Genomic DNA, 24,222 nt, shown 5'->3' with positions numbered 1-24,222 from the left:
TTAAAATCAATTTTTGTCATTTTAAAATCACAAAAGTAGTAAGGTAATTGAAGCACCATACAAATTCTAGCATTTCCCACCATTTGTATCAAAGAAAGACAAGGCTTAGCTTATCTTGCCATCAGTCTTTTACAATTGGAGTACAACATGACAGTTCACTGGAACTTTTTAGTTAAAAGAGTCTTACAGTTATTCTGTTGTAGCGAGTTTAAACAGATAGTTATCTGGGACTGTGATGTATCGAATCCATCTCTGAGGCAGATAGGAATGCTCGCGTTCAAACACTCGAAGGAATCGCACTTGAAGGCCTGAGCAAACATGATTGGATAACTCGAAGTCAAGTGTCGCTGGGCCAACCTCTTCACTGTTCAGCAATTTCTTGTCTTGGGAAATTAACTGTGAAAACAAACTTCAAAGTTTGAGAAATTCAGATTTTGAACAATTGTTTTAATAATAAATGGTTGGATTTAAATGATTTTATGACAAATGGATGGTTTTATTTTGGAAAAATACTAAAATTTTAAAAATCATTTAATTTAATAAGTGTTGGACACTAGTATGAAGAATCAGTATATAGAATGTAAGAGAGTCTACTCCACTCCCTCAACCTTTATTTATGCTTTGGAACTGTAATATCAGCCATAAAGCAATATTATTATGAGTACCTACCATAAATCTCGACGCAGCCTCTGAACCCCCTTCAATCCTTTTAATTTGCCAAAGCATGCATTTTTCCTCTTGTTTAAGTATGGCTGACTGACCTGGGCAACTGAACTGTTGAGTGATTCTGAAAATTATGGCAACCAGATTCTTACTTTTCCATTTTGTCTAACATTGTATAATTTTTCTTCAAAATTTCACACCTAGATTTGTAATACAAATGTGACATATTTTGTGTGATGTGATAAAAAATGTGTCACTGAAAAATGAGATTATCTTTGTATCCACATTCTTCAACATAGGGTGACTTTGTTTTTTTTTTTTTGGTTCAGTTTATTTAAATATAATATTTTCATCATTTGACTAAGATGCTATTATATCACGTAAATATAAGTTACTCTATCATTTCTGTCAATTCGGATACACTACACATAATTTACTGTTTTTAAAGGTCCTGTTTCTCCACATAAAATATATTAAACATACAAAACACAACATGCAACAATCAGCACCTAAACAAACAGGAAAAAAGTTGTTAAAACCAACTATTAAACTAAAAAAAAGTACCTATTCACTGGAAGAATGTTAGTAGAAAACTAGGTATGCTCAAAGTGCACAAATGAAATGAAAGCATAGAAATTGTGGCTATCAACCAGAACTTTTGCCACATGTTGATTAAGCATAGAGCACATGCTGCATGTAGTTGTCACCTTAATGTCAATCTTAGAACATCAAATGTAAAAGTGAGTGACAAAACATAATTCCCTTTCTTCTAGTTCACACATATTTACCTTCCTGTCTCCCGTGGCACATGAATTTTTAGTCCTACGTTAACAGCGTGGGCTGACGGAGCAAGCTCGCAGCGTAGCTTTAGATGTAGCTCAAGATTCCTAGTGCTACAAAAGGATAACACAATTCTTACATCCAGTCTATGTTATGTGTCTATAATACTGAAAAATAATGCCAATGAACATCCCAAAAATGACTGTATTATCTCCTTTCAGTAAAATAAAACAGATAATAGCTTTTTTGGTTCCAGATATCCAGAAAAGAGAGGGGGACAGGAGAAAGAAAGGATGTGACTTTTACCTTGAGAATTCAATGCGATGGGTAAGTCTGAATGGTAAATTTATCAGGTTTTCTCCACCAATGTGATAAGTCATTACCACAAGCTGTAAGGTACAAAACAAACATAATTCTCTTTATTATGTGTGACGCAGAATAAAATATCACTTCATATACTGTCAATCATTTGACATAATCCATGACATAGTTTAATTGTATTTTACCTTCATCTATTTTCTACAATAAAAACAATTATGACCCGACAATACTTTATTGCTTCACAATATTGTCTGGTGTAACCTTTATTCTCGGAGTGGAATAAATTTTCTTCTCCGCACAGATGTAATATATTGGTTATTTTCAATATCAAACTCCTTTCATCAATTATAAAATTTGTGAACTTATCAGTTTATTTAGACAGGAACATATATACCTCTCCTTCTGTGGGCTTGATTCCTAGCACTCGATTGTTATCAAATTCCTTGAGGTCTATACTTGGATGAAAGCTACAATCATCCATCTGAACTTTGTTATAACCTAGGTAAAAGAATATCCACATATGAACATCAAACAATCAGACATACAGATATAAGTATCAGACAATAAATAATTTGGCCACAAAGTAATTGTTAACAGACAGTGAAAGCAACAGACATTTGGCTAGCGAAGTCTCATGTAAATTACATTTGATGCTTACGGCTTTGCATTATAAATGGCAAAACTATTATAAGTTAGTATATGAGACTTAATTGAATCGGGCGTTAAGTTTTTGTTATACTTTCAAATGCCCATTCTGAACCTTGGTGCCACATAGCTGCAAACTTACACATGTTTTGAAAGAAGCATAAAACTTTTCAATTTTTTCCCTAGGCATCCTGTTCTATGGACATGCCTATACAGTACCACAATAAACAAGTCCAAAGAAGATGCAAGTCAAATTAAAACAATACAGCCCACATAAAAACCGTGTCCAATTCACAAGAGGCAATTCTTGCATAATAAGGTAAAAATATAAGAAGTGCTGAAATTATGGGAAAAATTCCTCAAGTCTAAATTTCAACATCTAAGGTGCCTTTTAAAATTACTGTTTAAACAAATCCATCATGAAAAACTCTGCTAAGAACTCGTGCAAATTTCATCCCTTACATTCCATACCTTTCTGCTTTCCCTTTGTTATTGTCAGATCTTCAGATAAACCCATCTTGATCACTGGAGCACCTGCTAAGAAACTTTTCATGTTAACTTGACCACTGACCTCAGCTCTAGACAGGGAGCCCTGAAATACATATAATGTAAATTGTCTATTTGGATGTGCAACATTATGCCCTAAAACCTTCACACACACTCTTTAGATAACATTTAATTGTTCAAAATACTTGCAACATGCAGATTCAAAAGATAATAACTGAAAGCAGATTAAGGGAGAGTATATGTCCTTCCCTTAGCTTCTGAGATCACACCTTTTCCTGCAGACAATATATATATATATATATATATATATATATATATATATATATATATATATATATTTTTTTTTTTTTTTTTTTTTTTCGTCCATGTGCCTTATTCATTATGGTAAAATGGTCCTCAACTACTGTCTGACATTTGCTAAGTGAGCAAAGCAAGTTTCCCACCCTCCATTCTCAGGAAAATCCTGAATCTACCATTTAAAATTTATTCTATGTGAATGAGTAAGATAGGTTTATGCTTAAGTATGTTTACCTTTCTTGATAGCAAAATTATTTTTAAATACATGTATATATATCATCTTGATTACAAATTCACGTTCAGAAGTGACACATATTTTGTCATTAGATCCCACAAAGACTATCCCAATGAACAGAACTTACATCAGCATCAACCACAGCTGTCACCCTTTCCACTATATCCACAAATATTTCATTGTTTCTCTTTTCCTGAAAAAGAAAATAAGATTAATTTGTGTATGGAATAACCTTTGTTGAAGCCTTTTTGGTGTTATTCAACTTATGGGATAATTGACCCTTATTGATGTGACTTACATATCTCAATGTACAAGCACCTGCAAGGCCCTAAGGTGTAGTGAATCAAAATAGTTGGATTGAAGCCATAATGGAGAGTTGAAAATGTCATAATGTAACAGAAATCACAACTGACATTCCTCTAAGGTTTTTATGTTTTTACATACAGATACTAAGTGTCTGTATATATTCTGATCGGTCAGCCATCCAACACATGCCCCATAACTGCCAAACCATATTTTTTTATTTTAAATTTACTGAGTTGCTTTGTTTGATAAAGAAGCAGGTTGCTTCTGAAATCTATGGTAGTTATTCTGTTTTTTTGCACAAATTTGGTGATGTTTGCCCCATAACTGCAAAACCATATTTTTGTTTTACATTAAATTTACTGACTGGCTTTGTTTGGCAAAGAAGCAGGTTCCCCAGCATTACCATATAATATAGAGTGCACTGTTTTGGAATAGGGACATCTCATCTTTTTTTCTTGCGCCATGATGCCACATTGTTTTTTAAAATTTGAAAAATGATAGTATTGTCTAAATAAAAATATTTAATTAATCCAATATGATAACATAAATGTGAGGTATGTAGGTTTCATATCATACTTTCTGGCCCCAAAAAATCAGAAATCTGCTGACAGTTGAAAAAATCCCATTACTGTCGTAAACATCAACACATCAACACCACCCAAAAAGTTGGAAATCTGGCGTGAGCATGTTATAAATAAATAAATATGTTTCAAATCACTCCGACATCTGCCTAGCATAGCTTAACCTGCATTAGGATTTGACTGACTAGGTAATTTAACAGGACTGCTTGTGAAAATTAAGTTATAAGAAAAATTTTCAGAAGATTAACACCATGTAGTTTTTGAATAATCTAAATGTTTCTTTTTAAAATAAAATTTCAATTCCTTCATTGATTTCTCAAATACCTGATCTTGTCTGCTCCGTATGACTGGTTTATCTGCTGCATGGCTGGGTGCTACTCTGCGTTCAAGACCAAACTGAAAAAGTTTGACCAAAACCCTCATCACACCATCCATGCAGGGTATCAACTCCAATGCTTCATACTCAGCTTAATTGTACAACAAATGTTCATTTTTACCAACTTTTCCATTCATTCTGGTCCCTGCCTTGCCTTGTTTCTAAAATTGTCTACTTCCTGAATGTAGTTGGTTAAAAACTATGTAATGTTGGATATGACTTTGAATGGAGACTTGCACTTACCAAACCTGGCACCATAACATCTTGTGTTCCTTCAGATTTTACCAGCACAGGTTCACTTTGTACATATGGCTTCAACTTACTGGCAGACATCAGTTGAGCATAGCCAAAATCCTGAGGGTTTAAAGAATAATAAATTTTGGTTTTGGATAGATTTAAGACAGGAGCTCTTTTAGTAGAGATACATGAGTAATACCAAAATACATGTAGGTATGCCCGCCTAAAAGAGAAATGTCTTGTCAAGAATGAAAAGCAGCAGATTTTGAGTTTGCTGAGCAAAGTTTTATATGAATGAATTTAGAAATAACAGTAATGGAGTAGTAAAAAACAAGGGGTGGTATGTGAAAGGTCTACATACATGTATATGTTACACTTATTAAATATGCAGTCATGCAAAAAGCTACAAAAAAGTCCATCAAAATTATCTTTAAGTCATAATATCTCTCAAATCTTTGTTGAAAAATTCAAATAATTTGTTTGTTCTCCCTTTCAAAATAATTTAGAATGAAGTTTAATTTTATATGGCAGTTATTAGTGGAAAACACATCTGAAATATACATGCAAGGCTTGACATTAAAGGTTGCGTGGTTGTGTTTTGCTCACAGGCAACCAAATCTTGATCAGCATTTGCCAGACTATGCAACTGATTCCATTTTGAATATTTTTCATTTATTGTATGTTTTATAGTATGTTTTATGCCACAGGCTGCTCTTGGTAACATGTACAGTAGTTTTTTGTGTTGATTATAAGATACCAATAAAATATATGCTACATTTTCTGTAATCTCTTTTAATCTCTTTTTGTAAAAATACAGAGAAACTGGCATAACCTTTTATTTGGACTTCTTTTTGATTCTGGAATATCAGTTAAAAATAAAGATTTTTACATTGCATGCTTGATAACCCCTCCACTGAGATATTAAAAAAAAAAAATTTAGTATAGCAACCAAACCAGCAGACCTGGTTTGCATTCCTAAGCAACCAAGTGAAAAAATTTAATGTCAACCCCTGTAATGCTTCAGCAACATACATAGTTTTGGAGGACACATGAATTAAAATTTTTGTTATATGTATGTTCTTCTTAAAAAATAGTCACTGCTATTATGCTTCTCAGTATTTTTTTTTAGTTGATGCATATACCACACATTTCATTATAAAATCATAAAAAACTAATTTTCAACATGTTCTTTTTTACTTAACTTACTAGAACTTCCCCCAGCAATTCATAGATAAGCACCATGTTAGCTTTGATTGTATCAGTGTTTATGACACCGCAGAAATCTTTGCAAAGATGATACACCCTGTAAGCAAATAAAAATAATATTCTGTTGCTAAAAAATTGCTTTACACATGTTTCAGTTCCACTTACATACAAATTTGATATCATATTTTTTAATAAAATATTAAAATATCACCACAAAACTGCCAGACATAATAAGTCAAATATTCATTGTATGAAAAAACAAATATATATACTAATTAATCTAATATGCCAATGCCCACCTCTTGTCCTTGTTGGTTTTTGTTGTTATTAATTTTAACTGATAATATTTTCAGTTACAGTATTGGTCCAGGACTTTTAAACCAATGTTGGTTTGCCAAACTAGTATGAACTGATGTAAGTACAAAATATCTGCTGTATATTAAACAACCATGTCACCAACAATCAAAATCCATTCCTATATGCACCTTGAAAGAATTTCAATTACTAATATAGAAGATACTTCAGTGCCCTTTGTTGTAGCCACAAAGTATACTCCACTTCTTTTGATATAATAATAATGGATATCCCCTTCCATCTGAAAGTAAAGCAATATTTGTAGCTTGATTATGTACACAAGAAAAAGTTGGGCTCAGTGCTGATACCTAGCAACAAATATGTACTCAGTACAAGTTCATTACCTGTAGTATGTGCATTTTACATGCAGTGGCGGACCTGGGAGGGGGGGGTCAGGGGGGTTCTGACCCCCCCCCCCCTTTTGATTTCTGGTCTTCTCCTATAATTAGAAATTTGACTAGCTGAATCATAGTTCTAAACCATACCAAATGGCACCATTCGCCCTCTAAAATACCAAAATTTTTTGCAGCCCTTCAGCAGGTCCTGAACTCCACGCCAAGTTGGGGGGGGGGGGGGATTCACATTAGGGGACCCCCCCCCCCTTCAAATAATCCTGGATCTGCCCCTGTATGTACTAGTAACACTGCTTACACTGGCAACTTCCAGTACAACATTGGCCTGACATGAAGATCACTGGTAGTGTATCCCACAATATGACTGGTTACAGGTATTAATTAGTACAAAATTAATCTTACTAAATGATGTCTACTAATGCATGAACTTTTCATGCCAGCATTCATACAGAAGATGGAGATACCGTTTCAAGGAGCAAATAATTACAGCAGAGTGTTAAGAATACACTGATGTTTCAACTCAGAAATTAAATAAAAACTCTTACAAAGTGAGGGGGTATCCTTGCTGCACTGTCTCCCTTGACTTTTGCAATGAATCCGCCACTAGACGACTTGCACACATCTTGTCTGACTAAGAATGTTAAGGTAAAAATGCTTCACCATTCCCTCTTATATCTACATTATCCAAGAGACCCTTTACACTAAAAGACCCATCCCACCTAAAAAAGATTTTTGGGGGAGTTGGCCAACTTGAGACCAAACTGCGGCTGTAGTGTACTGGTAGTACCGGAATATTTAAAAAAAATTACAACAGTTAAGCTGACAATAGCTATACATTAGTAAAGATACATTGTTTATCAACCAACACCTCGCCTTTCGATGAAACCAGTATGCATTCGGATAACATGTTCACTTATCAACGCCTGTTTTCATGTGTTTTTGGTTCAATAGCTCCCGTGCCCTCCCTTGTTTACATCCTGCAGGTGCTTGGGATCGAGTGCACCCAGACTCTCGCGATCCTGACGAGATCCAGCGCGAAACAGACAGCGTGACGTCATTTCTAGGATGAAATCAACAATTTCATTGCTGAATTGGAATACTGCAAAATAAGAGGTAGTTATTCTTTTTTCTGTTATATTTTGTGTTCCCTTTTCTCCGTTGAGCATCTTGTTGTGTGAATATATACACGAGTCTCATCTTTTAGGACTTAAAGCTTTGTAAATGTGCTGTCAAGAAGGAAATATTACTTCGTCCGGCGCTTTGTCGGCAACAACACTCGGCTTGGTTTGTGATTATGAATAACTTAGTGTTAAGATAACCATGATCTACAAGCCGGTCGTATTGTTAATTAGTTTACTTTGCTTTTGATGTATGCTGTTCCTTGTTGTTCGATTGCTTGTTGTACAGCATTGTGTTACGCGATCCAGACATATTTTGCCAACAGCTATTGTGAGAGAAATTGGGTCAATCAATCCAATCAAATGTTTTTTTCACGCACTTGTTATTTGGTAGCATAGAACAACAAAATGTGTATATTGATTTATTTTACAAGTCATACCGCTTTTTAAGGAATCGTTAAAGGTAAATTTTCTTTTACTTCGTCAGTTTTTTTATTTATTTCAAACTGAAATACCATCGCCCTTAGGTTTTTAGGCTTACGTGTTGCCCTAATTTAGAAAGGTCAACAACCTTTAGTTTGCCCTCTGGAATTCCTGTTGATTTAATAAACACTTTTTAGGTGAAGCATCAATTCTTAATGGCGCCCTTTTGTTATGGTATCAAAAGTTCTTTCCCCAGTTAGATTTATGGCTACTTGGATTTTTAAGAATTGTGCTAAAGAGTCAAAGCAGATGTCTCACATTGAATTAGTATTGCTGCTTGGTTATTGATACATTTGATTAAAAGTTTACCTCATTAAAGGTTTAATTCTTGGATTAAGCTCTTAAAAATAACATGTTCATTCCTTCCTCAGGTGCATCGTATGTCAAGACAGAGGTCATAAAGAGATTTGTTATATATGTGTATGTGTGTGTCAGTGTACAGATAGCAAGTAAATGAAATAAAACGTCTGAATATAAGATGCAACCTGGACCTGTACAGTATGTAGCACCTGGCATTTTTGCTTCATATGGTTGTGTCACATTGCATGATGTTATAAATGAAATGCATTCACCAAGGCTTCATTTTTGACAACCTTTTTTTCATAATTTGGGATATTTTAGATTTGCATCTTAGTCTTGCTACTCTGGTTGTTTATTTCATTCAGTGAGTATCAGAATTCATTATTATTTCAGCATGTACTATGGCTGACAACACAGGTGAAGAACCCAAAGTGATCAAGGAAGGATGGCTCTATAAAAGAGGTAATATATTCACAGTTTATATGTATTTACATGCACTACCATTAAATACAGACATTTATGTATCTGTGTATCTTTTTTGGGTTGTGCTAACTAGTTTTATCAACTAACCTTGTAGCACATGTCAGCTAGATGTTTTAAAATCAGATTGTTACTAGTAATGACATTTGAAAGAACTCATTAAGGCTTGGATGGAGAGCAGTAAGATAACAGACACTTAAATTGTTTTATATATAGCACATACATTCCTGTTATTTTTTTTTCTTAAATCATATTCTTCTATATCTCATAACACTAAGTTTTTAAAGACAGACAGTATGCCATAGAACTTCATATAACGAAAAATAAATCTGCCAGGAAACTAACTTCAACAATTTTCACCTAATCACCAAGGCATACCCTATTTAAAATCACTTAGAAAATAAAGAACCTTAACTCCATTTTTGAATATAGAACTTCTATATTATGATTAAGGTTGGCCTCTTCCAAAATATACAGTTTCCAGAGTGCAAGTGTTGTAATGTCTCACAAGTTACTCATGAATGAACTACAATAGCTGAGACCCAGATTTTGTACTATAAGGTGCAAGAGAAATCTGCCAAGCATGGTACTAAAAGAGGTAGAAAGAAAACTGTAGCCACTCTAGTTACAAAAACTCATAAAATGGTTAAAGACAGGAAAATGTACTAAAACAGTCTTTGTTGTAGGTGAGGTGGAAAAAGCTAAAAATTTTGTGAATATTAGTACCAAAAACCGTTTGCAAAGAAAAATTGAGCAAAAAATGTGCTGCATTCCTTATAAAAAGCATAATTGTGATCCCTGATTGCTTTTCAGTTAAATGTATACAAACAAATCATGGTATTAAATTACAATTATTTGAGATTTAGTTGTAATCTGAATTCACTATCTACATAACTTTACCTCTTTGTTCTGACTGTAACTTTGAGTCTGAATTTTCTCTTTCAGGTGAGTGTCAAAATGCTAAGTACTGTTGTTTTTAAAATTTTGTACATTCTAGAAGCCTTGTTTGAACAGAAATTAATATGAAATTCAGAATAATAAAAAATAATCTCCTGCAACAGAAATATTTTCAAAATTGCAGACAACCTAAATACTAAATACTGTCTACTGCACATTATCTGAATTTAAAACCTCTTTCAAATTATTATTACTAGTATCATTATTTTGGGAGAGAGTTGCATTCTAATACTTTCCATGACATCCTCTGTCATGACTCAGTGCATTCATTTCCTGTACTTGCCCATCATCAGAAATTATCTGCCTACTTCATCATAACCAACATACATCTATCTGATAATTAAGTACCAGACAAGAGGAAGTACAATGTCATAGGCTTAACTACTCATCCTAAAGGTGCATACATAACATGTCTCCCAGTCAGACCCTATTCACAACAGAACTAAGACAAGAAATAGTCTGGGCTCCGTAACTCGAAAGCATTGTGTATTGCGAATAGCGATATCACGTAGAGGCTACGATGTATTATATGGGGCGAGTACGGGCGAGTTACGGAATCGAGGCGCTTGTGCTCGGTCGCAATGCACGATGCTTTTGGGTTACGAGGCCCAGATGACGAGATTACGCAGAGACACAATAAGATCTCACAATTATCTTAATATGAACTAAACATTTCCTTATTTCATTATGCTACTAATGTATTTGTTTGGTCGTAGCCTTTGTAAAATGTGCTAGAACCAATAAAGATTATTATAATTTCAATTTGAAGTCTCCTGTTTAAAGCCTAGGGTATTCATTATTAACAATTGATAATCATAATAATAATAATAATAATAATAATAATAATAATAATAATAATAACAACAAAAAATAAATAAATAAATAAATAAATAAATAAATGAAAAATAATAATAGTAAAATTTCAGGTATTTTGTTGATTGATTGACTTGCCAAGTCAAATACCCCCCCCCCCCCCCTTCCCTACTGAAAAATGGATTTAATGAATGTTTTTTTTTTTTTTTTTTTGTCCTGAATTTGAGTTTGTAGACAAAACTGGAATGTACACTGATGCATGTTTGAGCAGAAATGTTTATTATCAGGCGAAGCTATTAAGATATGATATATGCTGCATATACTGAAACCTTTCAGATCAATTTTCAAATAAGTTGACAAGGTAGATCAATGAAATGTAACTAAAGTCTGACAAATTGTAAGCACCAATCACAGAATCCAGTCTAAGATTCCATGTAAATGATCCTTGTTTAATGAAGCATTGGTTATTTATAGTGCCTTCCACTCCCCCCACCTGCCCCCTCCACCCCCCTTTTCTACGCCTCACAGGTCTGTATGCCCTTGGGAGGACTGGGCTATATTTTACACACAGGAAGACAACTGTTTTTGAGTTGGTAAACATTAAGACAGTGCTACCAGTGGTACATTTATTGTTATATACATGCAGCAAGTTTAAACAGAAGGCTCCCGTAGAAAATAGTGTTTAAAAATCATTATCTGTATCTGAACTTGCTGTTAAAAAGATGTTCTGTGGTTTTGGTTGGATGATTTGTCAAGTAATAGTACAAGGTTGGGAAATTTTATCCATTTGAAGATTTTCTGTCTTTTTGTGCTCAACAGAGTTGAGAAATTTGCACATATTTCATATTGAAAGGCATTGTGAGGGTATATGATTTTGTGACTCTTCCTTGTACATTATGTTTTTTATTTTTTGTCATTTCGAAATTGTTTGTTTTTTTTTTAGGAGAACACATCAAGAATTGGCGACCTAGGTATTTTATTCTAAGGGAGGATGGCTCATTTTTGGGATTCAAGCAGAAGCCTGACCATAATCTAGCTGATCCACTTAACAATTTCACAGTCAAAGGTGAGTTCATCTTCATAGCACCTTTGTTGCACCTGGCATACAGTTACACCAAGCTATCATGTAAAACAGTCTTCCACAGCCGCCAGTCTCATCCAACATCCTGCCATGGGTGACACACTCGAGGATGTCTACGCCAGTCTAAGTCACCGGTCTACAGCAATTGACTGGTAGCTTTGATGTCAGACTTGCAAACGGATTAGATTTTCTTCAGGCATCTTGATAATAGGAAGTTTTGATTTCTAGTTTTTTTCAGGTCTACACAGGTGAACAGAAAGCACAAAGACCACTGCTTATATTTGTGCCTTTCATGCACGAGCAGGCACACACACACACACACACACACACACACACCATATTTATGTGTATGTCAGTATTTTAGAGAGAGAGAGAGAAGAACTCCCCTGATACTTGGGTTGATTAAGTGCAGATGATATCATGGGTAGTCCAGATATAAGACATGCTGAAGTTGACTGTTTCTCTGACAGTGACTCCCAAATATGACTGCATATTTTAAAGTTATTTTTGATTTAAAGTTATTTTACTGAACAAGAAAATATTTAACTGCAACAAGGGTATAAGAAATGTTAAAAAGGACATTAAGATATTAACTTGAATTGGACAAAATCTATAAAAAAGGTTGTATCTGTTGCAGGTGCTCACTCCCATTGCCCTCTGTTATCACAGGTCTGATAACAAGTTTACTTGACGACCTCATCAAGTCCAAGCCCGATATATTATGTGGTCAGCACTTCAATCCCTCTAACCCTTACACGTCAGAACTCTCTTCATTACTTTTTTCAAATATTTATTTCTGGCAGGCTGGTTATAATATATGCGACAGAATTCAGAGTAATTTGCATATCACTTATACAGTAGTTTGTAACAGTTGGCTAACTGCTTTGTAATTTAGTTTTATCTCTGAGCTTAAACACATAAATGAATATGTGAGTATTTGCACGTCACCAGTAAATAAATAGCTTTGTAATTTATTTTCATCCTGATTCCATATGCTAAAACATACAAGTGAATAATTATATATGTAAGTTAAACATCTTACCTTATAATTGCATATATGGGGACCCTGGAGTTTGAACAGGTTTGGAGACGCTGAAATAGAAAATACAGAATGCAATAAAGCCCAACAGTTCTCTGTTTTTCCCCTGTCACAGTGTTCTCCTTTGTGGTGTAATTATACCCAAGAGGGACGAAAACAATGTGGGAATGATGTTTTTTTTTGTTTTTTTTTTTTTTTTGGAAAGTTATATGTGAACAATTTCGAAGGAGATGATAATTTCACTATTTTCTCTTCAGGTAATTTTCCTCAAGGCTATTCACAGTAATCTTCTTCACTTATCAGTATAAAATCAATGGTCCTTTGCTAATTGATAAGCAACTGGCTCCATTTTAGGGATTTGACTATCATGTACACTAATAAACATGTCATGGAATTCAGTGGGGGTTATTTAAACTACCTCCACCTGAAGTTGTGTCTGCTACTGCATAACCCCATAACAGAAAAACATCAGCAGATTGTTGTTTTGCAGAAGATAAACAGCTTTGTGTGAAGTAGGTCACTGGATTTAAGGTCAAGCACATATTATATATTTATTAATGGCATCAAAATACAAGTTTGACCTTGGAATGTGACTTTGTACCACATAACCTTTTTGGATGTGAGGTATGGTCCAGTGGTGGTTTTGATAATGACATCAATTGGGTTTGTCTCGACCACATTTGCATGCGAAGTGCTTGGCCAGTGGTGATTACATGCAATATGTCTGGCCTTAGTTGAACTTGTTCAGATGTTTTTTTCCCCTTTCTGTGTGATTTTATTCATGTATTTATTTATTTATTTATTTATTTATTTATTTATTTATTTATTTTAGACTTGACACCTGGGAAATATGCTTTTCACATGAACTGTGCATCTATATTTTTAGTGAAGGTTTTAGTTTAGCGACTATTTTAAAAAGTTCTTCAGATGTCATTCAAATGTAATGTGTAAATGTTTTAGGATGGTTTGTATTGTTTTCCTACATGTAAGATTCATTGCATTGAAATAATATCTAATCCCAAAAGAACATGATGGAGATAATTCATTGTACGTACCACCGGTGTAAGACAGTAAACATGGGTTTTGTCTTGACCTATCTTGTCAGTCACCTCCTCAAGGTCCAGTGCTGGCTCTGCTGCACAGTCACCGATACTGCTTCTTCTCCTACACTACCTGGATCTATGGTCCCATCTCTTGGACATGGGTCACATGAACCCCCTAGATTTTGGTCACTGTCTGTGCATTGGCCTAATTGTGACACTCTTCGTAATGCACCCATGTCAAAATTTTTGTTAATTAAATGCTAAATATCTTCCAAATTGAAGGAACTATGGAAAAAGTTTCTACTGAAGTCTGACCATAAGTCATATGTGAAGTTTTCAAATATGCCCTTGGATTTACCTTTGACCTTAATTTCAGTGTCAAATGGGCCAAAATTTTGTAAATGTCTTCATTTTTTGCAAAAAGAAATATTTGTTTGTGACAATTTTCAACATCTACAAAAACCCATTTTTCTCCATTTTGTTTAGGAGATGTAATATTTCAAAAACTGCAATGTCGCAGTGTTCAATGGTGCAAGCAAAATGTTAAAAACCTCCAAAAATTGGTAGAGATACACCCATAGTTACTATTGAACATGAATAGGAAGTCATAACTTACTGATCTTGAACTTGACCTTAAACCTATTTTCCCTTGAACTGAACTTACTGAATTTTATACCTCCAAAACTGGTAGAGATAAATCCATAGTTACTGTTGAACTTGAATGGGAAGTCATATATTGGTAATCTTTATGTGACCTTGAATTTGACCTTTGACCTTCCTTTTACCATGAATTGAACTTTGCACATTTTCCACCCATAGTACTATTGAACTTGAATAGGGAATCATACATTGGTCATCTTAATGTGACCTTGAATTTTGCCTTGACCTACTTTCCCTTTTAAAATGCACTTTGCATATTTATCAGACCTTATTGCTCCACAGCTAAAACAGATGCATCCATAGCTACCATACTTGGCAGTGGTATTGAAACTCTCATCCTCTAGTTGGATTGTAGACAGAAAGGAAAACCAATGTTATGTTTTCTGACATCTTGACCCGCAAGATACAGATACCATCAATGGATATAGCATGAAATGCATTCTTAATTTTGCTAAAGTCATTCTTATAATAAGGAGCACTGTTCTTGTTTTTACTCTAATTAAAATAGGATTTTTTGCATAAAGTACTCGTGTTTACAAAAAGAAACACGCGGCAGAAGCCTTTGGGGCACTACTGCAGGTTATTTGAAAGGAAAACAGAAAGATTATTTAAAATGAAGAATCCACAAATAGCTATCTGAACTTCACAGAATTGCATAAGCCTGTCAGTGTGACTCAAGGTTATGTCAGGGTGACCAGAAGAACTTATTGGTATGTTTTCATGTTATGTTATGTTGTACACTGGTTGTCATAGGCTTAGTACACAAAATAAGCAATCATGTTGTAAGTGGTCTCACTTTAGCCTATAGCCTTTGATTGTGAATCAGCCTTCTTGTGTTTACTATTCCAGCTGTTTTAGATTAAAAACAGATTGGCTATTCATGTTTATCTGTTTTGCAATATATGTCAAATCCATGGTTTACTTTTTTAAAATCCTAAGTTACTTAGCTGTTTCTCTTGTTTTGCCCTTCATATCACTGAGAAATTTTGGTTTAGATAAAAATATACTTGAATGATCAGTTAACGCAATAAATAAAAATTTGACAAAAATTAAAAATAAAAATAAAATAAATTGTGCTTAATTGTTGTTTCAAAACAGTGTGGATTTCACATCTGCAGTAAGTATATTCAGTATCCTGCTTTACACACATGCTGTTGTTGTTACAGAATGCCAGTTATACAGGTCAGAAAAGCCCAAACCAAATACTATCCTCATACGTGGACTGCAGTGGACCACAGTGGTGGAGCGTATGTTTTATGTGGAAACTGCTGAGGAAAGGTAAGCAAAAATAAAGGGTAATTTTACAAAGGGTCCCTCCCCCCCCCTCCACTCACACACACGCGCGCACATCAGCTTGCAAATATTGCATATATATAGGAATAGCTATGACATAAAATTAGAAGATAATAAGTTCTTGCATTTAACTGTTGAATTTAAAAAAGGAAGGTGCAACTAAAATTTTGAATGTTTACATTTATTAGAAATTGAATGCTACCTATCAGTACAAGTCACAATATATATATTATATAATATTTCAGGTTACATATTGGTAAATATTTTTCTTTTTTATATTTTTTCTATAGGGCTTCACATTTAAAAAGCAGATATAAATGGTGCTGTGAAAATGTGTCATATATTCTGTTCATTTCAGGGAAGAATGGGTCCATGCCATTCAGTCAGTTTCTGCAGGACTTAAGACTAGTGAAAACCCAGGCTCTTCACAGCTGCATACCAAGAAACCTCAAAAGAAAGTGGTACGTCATGCAGTCATTTCTAAGAAATGGCTCTGTCAGTGATTTTTTTTTAACTTGAGCCTGACTACTTTGATTTATTCTGTGCCATATTTAGATATGTTGTCTTTGCCAAAATGTTGATTAGAAGTATGTTTAAAGAGTTTTTAAGTATATCCTTAATGATTAAATTAAGTTTTGTGGACAGACTTTTGCCAGCCAACAGGTGTTTGCAACTGCACAGCTACACTTTCATTTAGATAAGAACAATGGTGCGCATGTTTAAGGATACTATAAACGTTTGCCAAAAACTCCTTATTCACTGCCTTACATCCATTCTTTTGGATAACAGATAAATCTTCTTTGTTCAGTGACCAAATGAATTAACATTTATACACGTCATCTTACAGGTGACTTCATAATTGTGATTTTGGGGTAAAAATGGAGAAATTAATTTCTCAAATTTCTCCTTTACCTGAGAACCCATAAAACATAGTTTCAACGCCAATTTAATGACATCATTAAGTACTCCAAAACACGGCAGCAATTTTTCTTAAAAGCCTTAGTTCAGATTTTATTGTTGACAAAGAAAAATAATGCCTTTGTTTAAAGAAAATCTATAATAAGGGGCTCATAACTCCGTAACAAAAAATGTTTGAGCCAAAATGACATTACAGGATTGAAGCCCATAGTAGTCAACTATACCAATTATTTGTGATAAAATCTTGTTCTGGGATGAAGTTACGAGCCACATAGATTGCTATCTCACCTCAAAATAGAAAGGTGTTGAATTGATGATAAAAGCTTTGAGTGGCCTATGCCAACTTAAAGCATACGTCAGAATTTGTTAAATATTTGTCACTGAAAACACTTCATTTCTGTAACTACACAAACAATCTTTCTGTCTAGATTTTTTTTTTTGACTATTTACTTTTTCAGCCAGTATGGTATTTGGTAGGAAGTAAAGCACTCACAACAGGGTCAAAAGTAGAACATGTTTTCTGTGGTCACTAATTTGACAGACCCTATTACAAAGTGCAGTCTCTTTTACTCTAACACGGATTTATTACAACCTATTTGAGACTTACTTGGGAAGTAGCAAAAATGATATGTTTTGAATCACTAACTGTTTTATTTCTTGATACATTTAGTTGTGAAGCATCTGTTGACGGATAATACTTGTTAATAAAACCTCAAAATAATGAAAAAAGAATATTATTTACTTGCTACTTTAAATGATATCAAGTAAAAGGGAATTCCTTCAAAAAGTGAACAAATGAGTAAATAGATAAATAAAAAAAAAAATCACTGATTCCGAATAACTTGCATGAAAGTTTTAATGAATTCCTATTGTGAAAAAATGTTTAAAATCTGAATTTTGCATTTAATTTTTTTTATTTGTGATGATCTTTTAGGGCCTTGAAGACTTTGAGTTCTTGAAGGTGCTGGGAAAAGGAACATTTGGTAAAGTCATTTTGTGCAGAGAGCGTGCCACAAACAACCTGTTTGCAATCAAGATACTGAAGAAATCTGTTATAATTGCAAAGGTAATATTACTGCATTACTGTAAAATTGCATCATTATTTGCTTTAATGTCTGTACATTTACAGTTTTACCCCTTTTTTCGATTTCAAACATTTTACAAGTTATTTTTTGATTACACAGTCACATATTATTTTTTGTGTTGTGTGCAGTTGAATGAGAAACAACTGTACTACTTTATTTTGACATTCAGCAGAGCTGAATGATTACCCTTCAAAGGTGACATTGAGTGTGAAACCTATGCTTTCATATTGATTAATGCTGGATCTGATATTGTGATCTCCTGAGAAAAATATCTTTTCCAGTAATCATTTGCAACAGGCAATGTTATGAAAGCTTTTCAGTAATCAATTAAAACAGGCACATGTTACGAAAGCATCATGAATATCAGGAAGTGCATATGCGCCAATGTTTAGAAGTAGATCAGTTATATTTTGTGATGAAAACATGGTGTATTTTTTGTTTATCTTCCTTGTTTGATTTTGTGATTTTGTGAGAATTTAGCCCTCAGCTAACAGTTTTGTGACAGTTTAATCACTATTCAGACATGACTAATCTTCCTTTTTATGTACAGACACAGATGTGTCTGGACATATAGCTGCCGCCTGTGTCTGTCCTTGCTGCTGTTGCGGTCGTTGCTGTGCGCTTTCAGCAATAACACTGTAAATGGAAATCCATTTTACATTTTGTCTTCAAATATACGGAACTGATGAATATTATAAAATATAGGTCAAGTTTGAAAATCAGCATGATCGGGCCATTTTTTCAAAATTTGAACATTTGAGGATCACGTAGTCATTGTCTTTTGTTAATCAAAATGGCACATAGTGATTAGTCCATGTCATTTGTTTTTTTTTTTCTATCATTTTAACAGGATGAAGTAGCTCACACTTTAACTGAGAATCGAGTTTTACAGACCACAAGACATCCATTTCTCACTGTAAGTATATCAACAACATACTTTCATCTTTGATGTTTATGAAAATCTTAACCACTCAGATCAAATGGCATCATTTTGAATTATAAAATATGACTTCATAATTGTTAGTTGTTATATGAATGAATGTATGTATAACCTATTCATGCCTTTTCTCCCCAGCAACTAAAATATTCATTCCAAACCCAAGACAGGCTGTGTTTTGTAATGGAATATGTGAATGGTGGAGAGCTGTTTTTTCACCTGTCCAGAGAGAGGGTTTTCTCAGAGGAAAGAACTAGATTTTATGGTGCAGAAATTATATCTGCACTGGGATATTTACATGAGAATGACATAGTATACAGAGATCTAAAGGTTTGTATTTTTTTTTCATGCCACAGAAAATGTATAGGACACAAAATGTTTTTAAAGATTTTGGAATTATAATTATTAAATTACACAATATGATTTTACACTAATATATACCCAGGTTAAGATTTTGCTATCTTCATGAGGAAAAAAGGAAGGTTTTAATATTATTGTAGCTTCCACAATTATGAAATATATAAACATAATTTTTAAAAAAGTTCTTTTTTATGTTGGCAAAAAGGTAAAAAAACCATTTGAAATGACGTAGCAGAGTCATCCTCTCGCTACTGGAGGATCATCCTTTCATTACTTATTATTTTCATCACAACTAGCTTTTGAACATAATTTGCTTTAAATATTAAACTTGCCTTTTAGCAGCTGGTCTTGTGATGTTAACCATATACAAGAATGATTAACATTATCTTGATCTGTTTTTTCTCCATCAGTTAGAGAACCTATTGTTGGACAAGGATGGACACATTAAGATTGCAGACTTTGGGTTGTGCAAGGAAGAGATGTCATTTGGAGCCAGCACAAAGACATTTTGTGGGACCCCAGAATATTTGGCACCAGAGGTACAGACTTACTTGCATTCAGGGTTATCAGCTTTGGTCTACAAATGAGTGGTGTTGAAAACTAAGAATTTACTAGCAAGTTTCATTTTTTCTTTCTGTTTCATTATTAGTTGCATTTCACAGATGTGTCATACCGGAAGGAAAAGTTTGATTTTTGGACCATCCAAAAATGTAATAAATGGAAAATTTAGAGTTACTAGTACTAGACCAATTGGATTAATGAAAATTTTAGCAGTTGTTTTTACAACAATTTTATCAGTATCTGAGATTGTAGACATTGTTTATAAGCTAGTTGTTACCACTGGGTTTTCATATAGTTTAGAACACGTAAGTGTGCAAGGAAGAGATGTGCATAAAAAGTGTGCATAAAAAGTAAGTTTTAGATAATAGTTGTTATAGCATAAGAGAAATACTGGAGTAGGTATTTATTTTGATATGCAGGAGTACTGTCTATTTAAACTGTTCTTTGCAAGTGTAGAACAGTGCTTATTGCAATTTGTATTACAGAAGAGTGAGCTAAACTCCAGTGATGTCAGTAGCTATTGATAACCCCTCCTAAATGTGCAGAAATATTTAAAGTGACTGGTAAACATAATTTTATTCTTTTAGGCTCTAAGAAGTGATATTTTGTGTTAAGATTTGAATTGATCTGAAATCTTTCTTTGAAAGGTGTTAGAGGACAATGATTACGGTCGTGCAGTGGATTGGTGGGGTACAGGTGTGGTGATGTACGAGATGATGTGTGGAAGACTGCCCTTCTACCATCGTGACCATGAAGCACTATTTGAACAGATCTTAATGGATGACATTCGCTTTCCAAAAACTTTATCACCAGAAGCCAGATCATTGCTTGGAGGATTTTTAGTTAAAGATCCAGCAAGAAGGTATGTCGCATTATGGTTAGAATGGTCATTGATTTTTAGACAGATTTTAAATGGTGTCTCAAACTAATCTATTCTTCATATGGAAACACAACTTCTGTTTCTTTTACTTCACAGTATTCTTCAAGTCATACTTGATAAGTTAAATTGTTCTATGTATGGAATTTTAGTATAAGGTAAATTCATTGAAGTGAAAATGATTTTTTGAAAATGTTAGTGCACAAAACAAGTCATGTACTTTTTGTTTTCAGATTAGGGGGGAGTGAGGATGACATTAAAGAGATCATGGTACATCCATTTTTCAAGGACATCCCGTGGGAGGATCTTGTCAACAAAAAGGTAAGGTTACTGCAGATTAAGATGCTTTGCCTTGACCAATGTATTGCAATACCTTGAATGCTTCCATTGATCTCATGGTCTTGTCAGCTTGTTAAATTGTATTTGCATACTTTGTCTGGATTGTAAGTAAACAGCACTATTTTTGTTATGGCATTTCAAGTCTTCCCTTTAATAATTCATCCGATTTTCTCCATCCTTTATGTGGCACTCTGCCATAGCAACCCCTCCTAGACTGTGATGACAGTCAGATTTAGCTTTGGTTTGTAAACATGTGTTTTTGTTAAAGTTTAAGGTCTGATGTGATTTGTAGAAATTTTATTGTGTGTTTAAAATTCATTTCCCATCATTTGTAATTTCATAGTTGGATCTGTGAATTTTGATTGGGACTGGTAGTTTTCCTAGGTGTGCTAGTTAAATTGACCAGTGGGATGTAAAGTATTAGATGCAGACTGCTCAATTGTGTATGTGTTTATTTTCATCAGGTGGAGCCTCCATTCAAACCCCAGGTGACCTCCGAGACAGACACACGTTACTTCGAACAGCAGTTTACAGGAGAGGATGTCCAGCTTACGCCTCCAGAGCAAGGTGCTATGGACGCCGAGAACATGGAGGAGGATCTGCCATATTTTGAACAATTTAGCTTTCATGGAAGTCATGGTAGTTTATTTGCCTCTTCTGGTCATAGCTTAATGAGCCTGGCCAGGTCATGAATATTCAGTAGGGTCATGAATATTTTAAGTAGGGTTATGAACTCTGGTTGATTATTGACTGAACTAATGGCATTTCTATCCTGAAATGGATGGAATACAATTTTATTATTACTATTATTATTATAGTGTCCAATATGTTGTAGACCAATTAAGTGTTATGTGACAAGCTTGGCATACATTGCTGTAAAAGTTTACCATAATTTCTCTTCTGAATCTAGTAACAATATATTTGAATTGAAGAAGGATATGTTGTCACTGTCAATATCCTAAATAAATGGAGAAAGATGACCAAATTTTAGTTGTTGTCGGTATCACAAAGTTAGGTGTAATGTTTTGTATCAGATGAAATCTGGAGTCTCAGACTACACTAGGGTGAAGAATGATACCACAACAGTCGCACACACTTGTGCCTTGCTATTGTTGAATCTGTTTAAGAAAAAAGTGAAGATGTATCTTACCATTTTTACTTCTCTAAGTGTGTATTATTATAGGTATAAATATTACTACTGTATCCACTACCATCATGCTATCAGAATTGTAAATTTATCTCAAAACATTAACTGTTGTAAACAATACTGAAAGAGTTAACTGTAACACAAGTTCTGGTGTTTCAGATCCTCCCCCTTCCACAAAATTAGTATTGTAGCCAAACGTTGATCTTAACGTGTGGCCATTTCCTGTGAACCAGGACGAAATTAATGTAAAAGTAAGTGACTGATGTGAAGTGTTATTACATTTTAGTTACATTTTAACAATTTGTTAGGCAGGCTAAGTTGCTGCTTTAGTGGACTAGTGCCAAATTATCTGTGGTCAGAATAAACAATGTCTTAAAAGTTAAGACCAAAATTGAAAGCTCATTTGTGAAACGGGGCCTGGCACATTGAACATGTCGTGTTTTGATAAAAAGTGAAAAAAGGTATGGCTTTTAGAGTAACTGGTTAGTTAGGCTGAACTGCTTTTATTGAAATAGATTACAAAGCCACATCCATGTGGATGTTTAGGTGTGCCCTTCATGAGGAATACAAAATGTGTAAGGTGCATTTTTTTTTTTGGGGGGGGGGGCAAGGCTTAGGAAGTTCTTGTCCTGGCATGCTGGAAAGTTGCTTTTATTACCAGCATTATTGCACTGTTGGAAAACCTAATGTTAGTAAGAAAGAAGTAACTAATTATTATAACTCTGAAACCCTTTAGTAGCAGCACCATACTAGTATTCAAGAAAATAAGAGATGCCTAGAATTGAAAAACAAGAATTCTTCTTGGATATTAGGTAAATAAGAGAGGCCCAATTCCTGAAATGGGATACTGTCACTTAAAAGGAAAACCCATCCCTTATCTAGATACTGCCATTTTTCGACTTAATTTTAGTTGCGTAGACAGAACTCTTCTCCCGTATAAACAACATTCTCATAAGGAACTAATTTCCTGAAGGTCTGTGGGTTATCTTTACCACTTTGTCCTACATTAGATTTTCAGTGCAAATTTACTTATTAAAAGAACTGACTTGTGAAGTCCTTGCAAGGATTTGCTGCAAACAAGTTTGCTTACAGTTCCAATGGAGAGCAGGTTGGATACAGATTTCGACAAGCACATTCAGTGACATTGGCAATCTAACCCTACACTTTATGGTGTGTATGTCATCCACATCATTGCTTAACTATAATGTATGCCTCACACCATTTCTGTAGTTATTATTTCTGTAAAACAAAAACTGTGACTGATTTTAACAAGGGCAGTGTCTGTCTTGAAAGCTAAAATACCAGTAGAGCAGTTGCGAGACGGCAGTAGATAATGTAATGACAGCAAGTCTGTTCAATAAACATTCTGATATTTACTTTGTATATTGTGTTATTGACAGTTATTTATGTTTACAATAATATTTAAACATGTCAATTTAGACTGTTAAAAAACCTCCAAATACTTCGGATGAAACTAAAACACATCAACTCAGTATCATGAGTTTTACATGAGAGTACATTTCAAAGTCCCACTCTCCTTTCCCCTGTCCTTACACAGTTGTTCATTCATTAGTAAAACTGGACATGAAATCGATTTTACTCCCGTTTTCTCAAGAGGATCGTGCCGCAAACGAAATGAAATATATCAGTGACTTGACTCATTTTGTGTAATTGCATAATTTTGACCTCTCAAATTATTATCGTTTTTTCATGGTATAGTGCCCAACAGTATGGAAAGAAGTCGACAGTGTTTTTAAAGTTATATAAATATTGGTTGTGCAAGTATTACACAAAAATGTGTGTCAGCAACATGACTCAAATATCTACATTTTGTGGAATGACGCCAGAATTCGATCTAAGACCCATTCCC

At 34.1% G+C, this 24,222-nt stretch overlaps 2 protein-coding genes and 1 long non-coding RNA gene across 6 annotated transcripts; 2 read left to right on the top strand and 1 right to left on the bottom strand.

Annotated features, from left to right (window-relative positions):
* On the bottom strand, window positions 1-7,878 carry LOC106171912 (AP-4 complex subunit mu-1). Of its 4 annotated transcripts, none has more exons than XM_087004586.1 (13): window positions 7,728-7,878; window positions 7,407-7,492; window positions 6,640-6,749; window positions 6,155-6,251; window positions 4,955-5,065; window positions 4,660-4,731; window positions 3,576-3,641; window positions 2,881-3,001; window positions 2,159-2,262; window positions 1,750-1,832; window positions 1,452-1,556; window positions 670-787; window positions 1-396 (listed from the first exon to the last, which is right to left on the bottom strand). In XM_087004586.1, exons 3-13 carry the CDS (start codon window positions 6,747-6,749, stop codon window positions 190-192), a joined length of 1,194 nt encoding a protein of 397 aa, XP_086860712.1. In that variant the 5' UTR covers window positions 7,407-7,492; window positions 7,728-7,878; the 3' UTR covers window positions 1-189. The 4 variants fall into 4 exon arrangements, with proteins under 4 accessions (XP_086860712.1, XP_086860710.1, XP_086860711.1 ...); XM_087004584.1 differs by having other exon boundaries at window positions 7,711-7,875; XM_087004585.1 differs by lacking the exon at window positions 7,407-7,492 and having other exon boundaries at window positions 7,728-7,866.
* On the top strand, window positions 2,527-7,083 carry LOC147763398 (uncharacterized). Its single transcript, XR_015332844.1, has 3 exons — window positions 2,527-2,728; window positions 6,508-6,568; window positions 7,038-7,083. It is a non-coding gene; the product is annotated as an uncharacterized LOC147763398 (long non-coding RNA).
* On the top strand, window positions 7,811-23,735 carry LOC106171911 (RAC-alpha serine/threonine-protein kinase). Its single transcript, XM_087004583.1, has 12 exons — window positions 7,811-7,974; window positions 9,156-9,224; window positions 11,956-12,078; window positions 16,002-16,113; window positions 16,487-16,589; window positions 17,981-18,112; window positions 18,982-19,047; window positions 19,207-19,398; window positions 19,839-19,967; window positions 20,637-20,851; window positions 21,100-21,187; window positions 21,670-23,735. Exons 2-12 carry the CDS (start codon window positions 9,164-9,166, stop codon window positions 21,895-21,897), a joined length of 1,449 nt encoding a protein of 482 aa, XP_086860709.1. The 5' UTR covers window positions 7,811-7,974; window positions 9,156-9,163; the 3' UTR covers window positions 21,898-23,735.
* Window positions 23,736-24,222: the final 487 nt, after the last annotated feature.

This window comes from Lingula anatina, chromosome 2 (genome assembly GCF_051362555.1).
Source record: "Lingula anatina isolate TDL-2025a chromosome 2, LinAna3.0, whole genome shotgun sequence".
Lineage (NCBI taxonomy): Eukaryota > Metazoa > Brachiopoda > Lingulata > Lingulida > Lingulidae > Lingula > Lingula anatina.
This window is presented reverse-complemented; position numbering and strand designations above follow the sequence as displayed.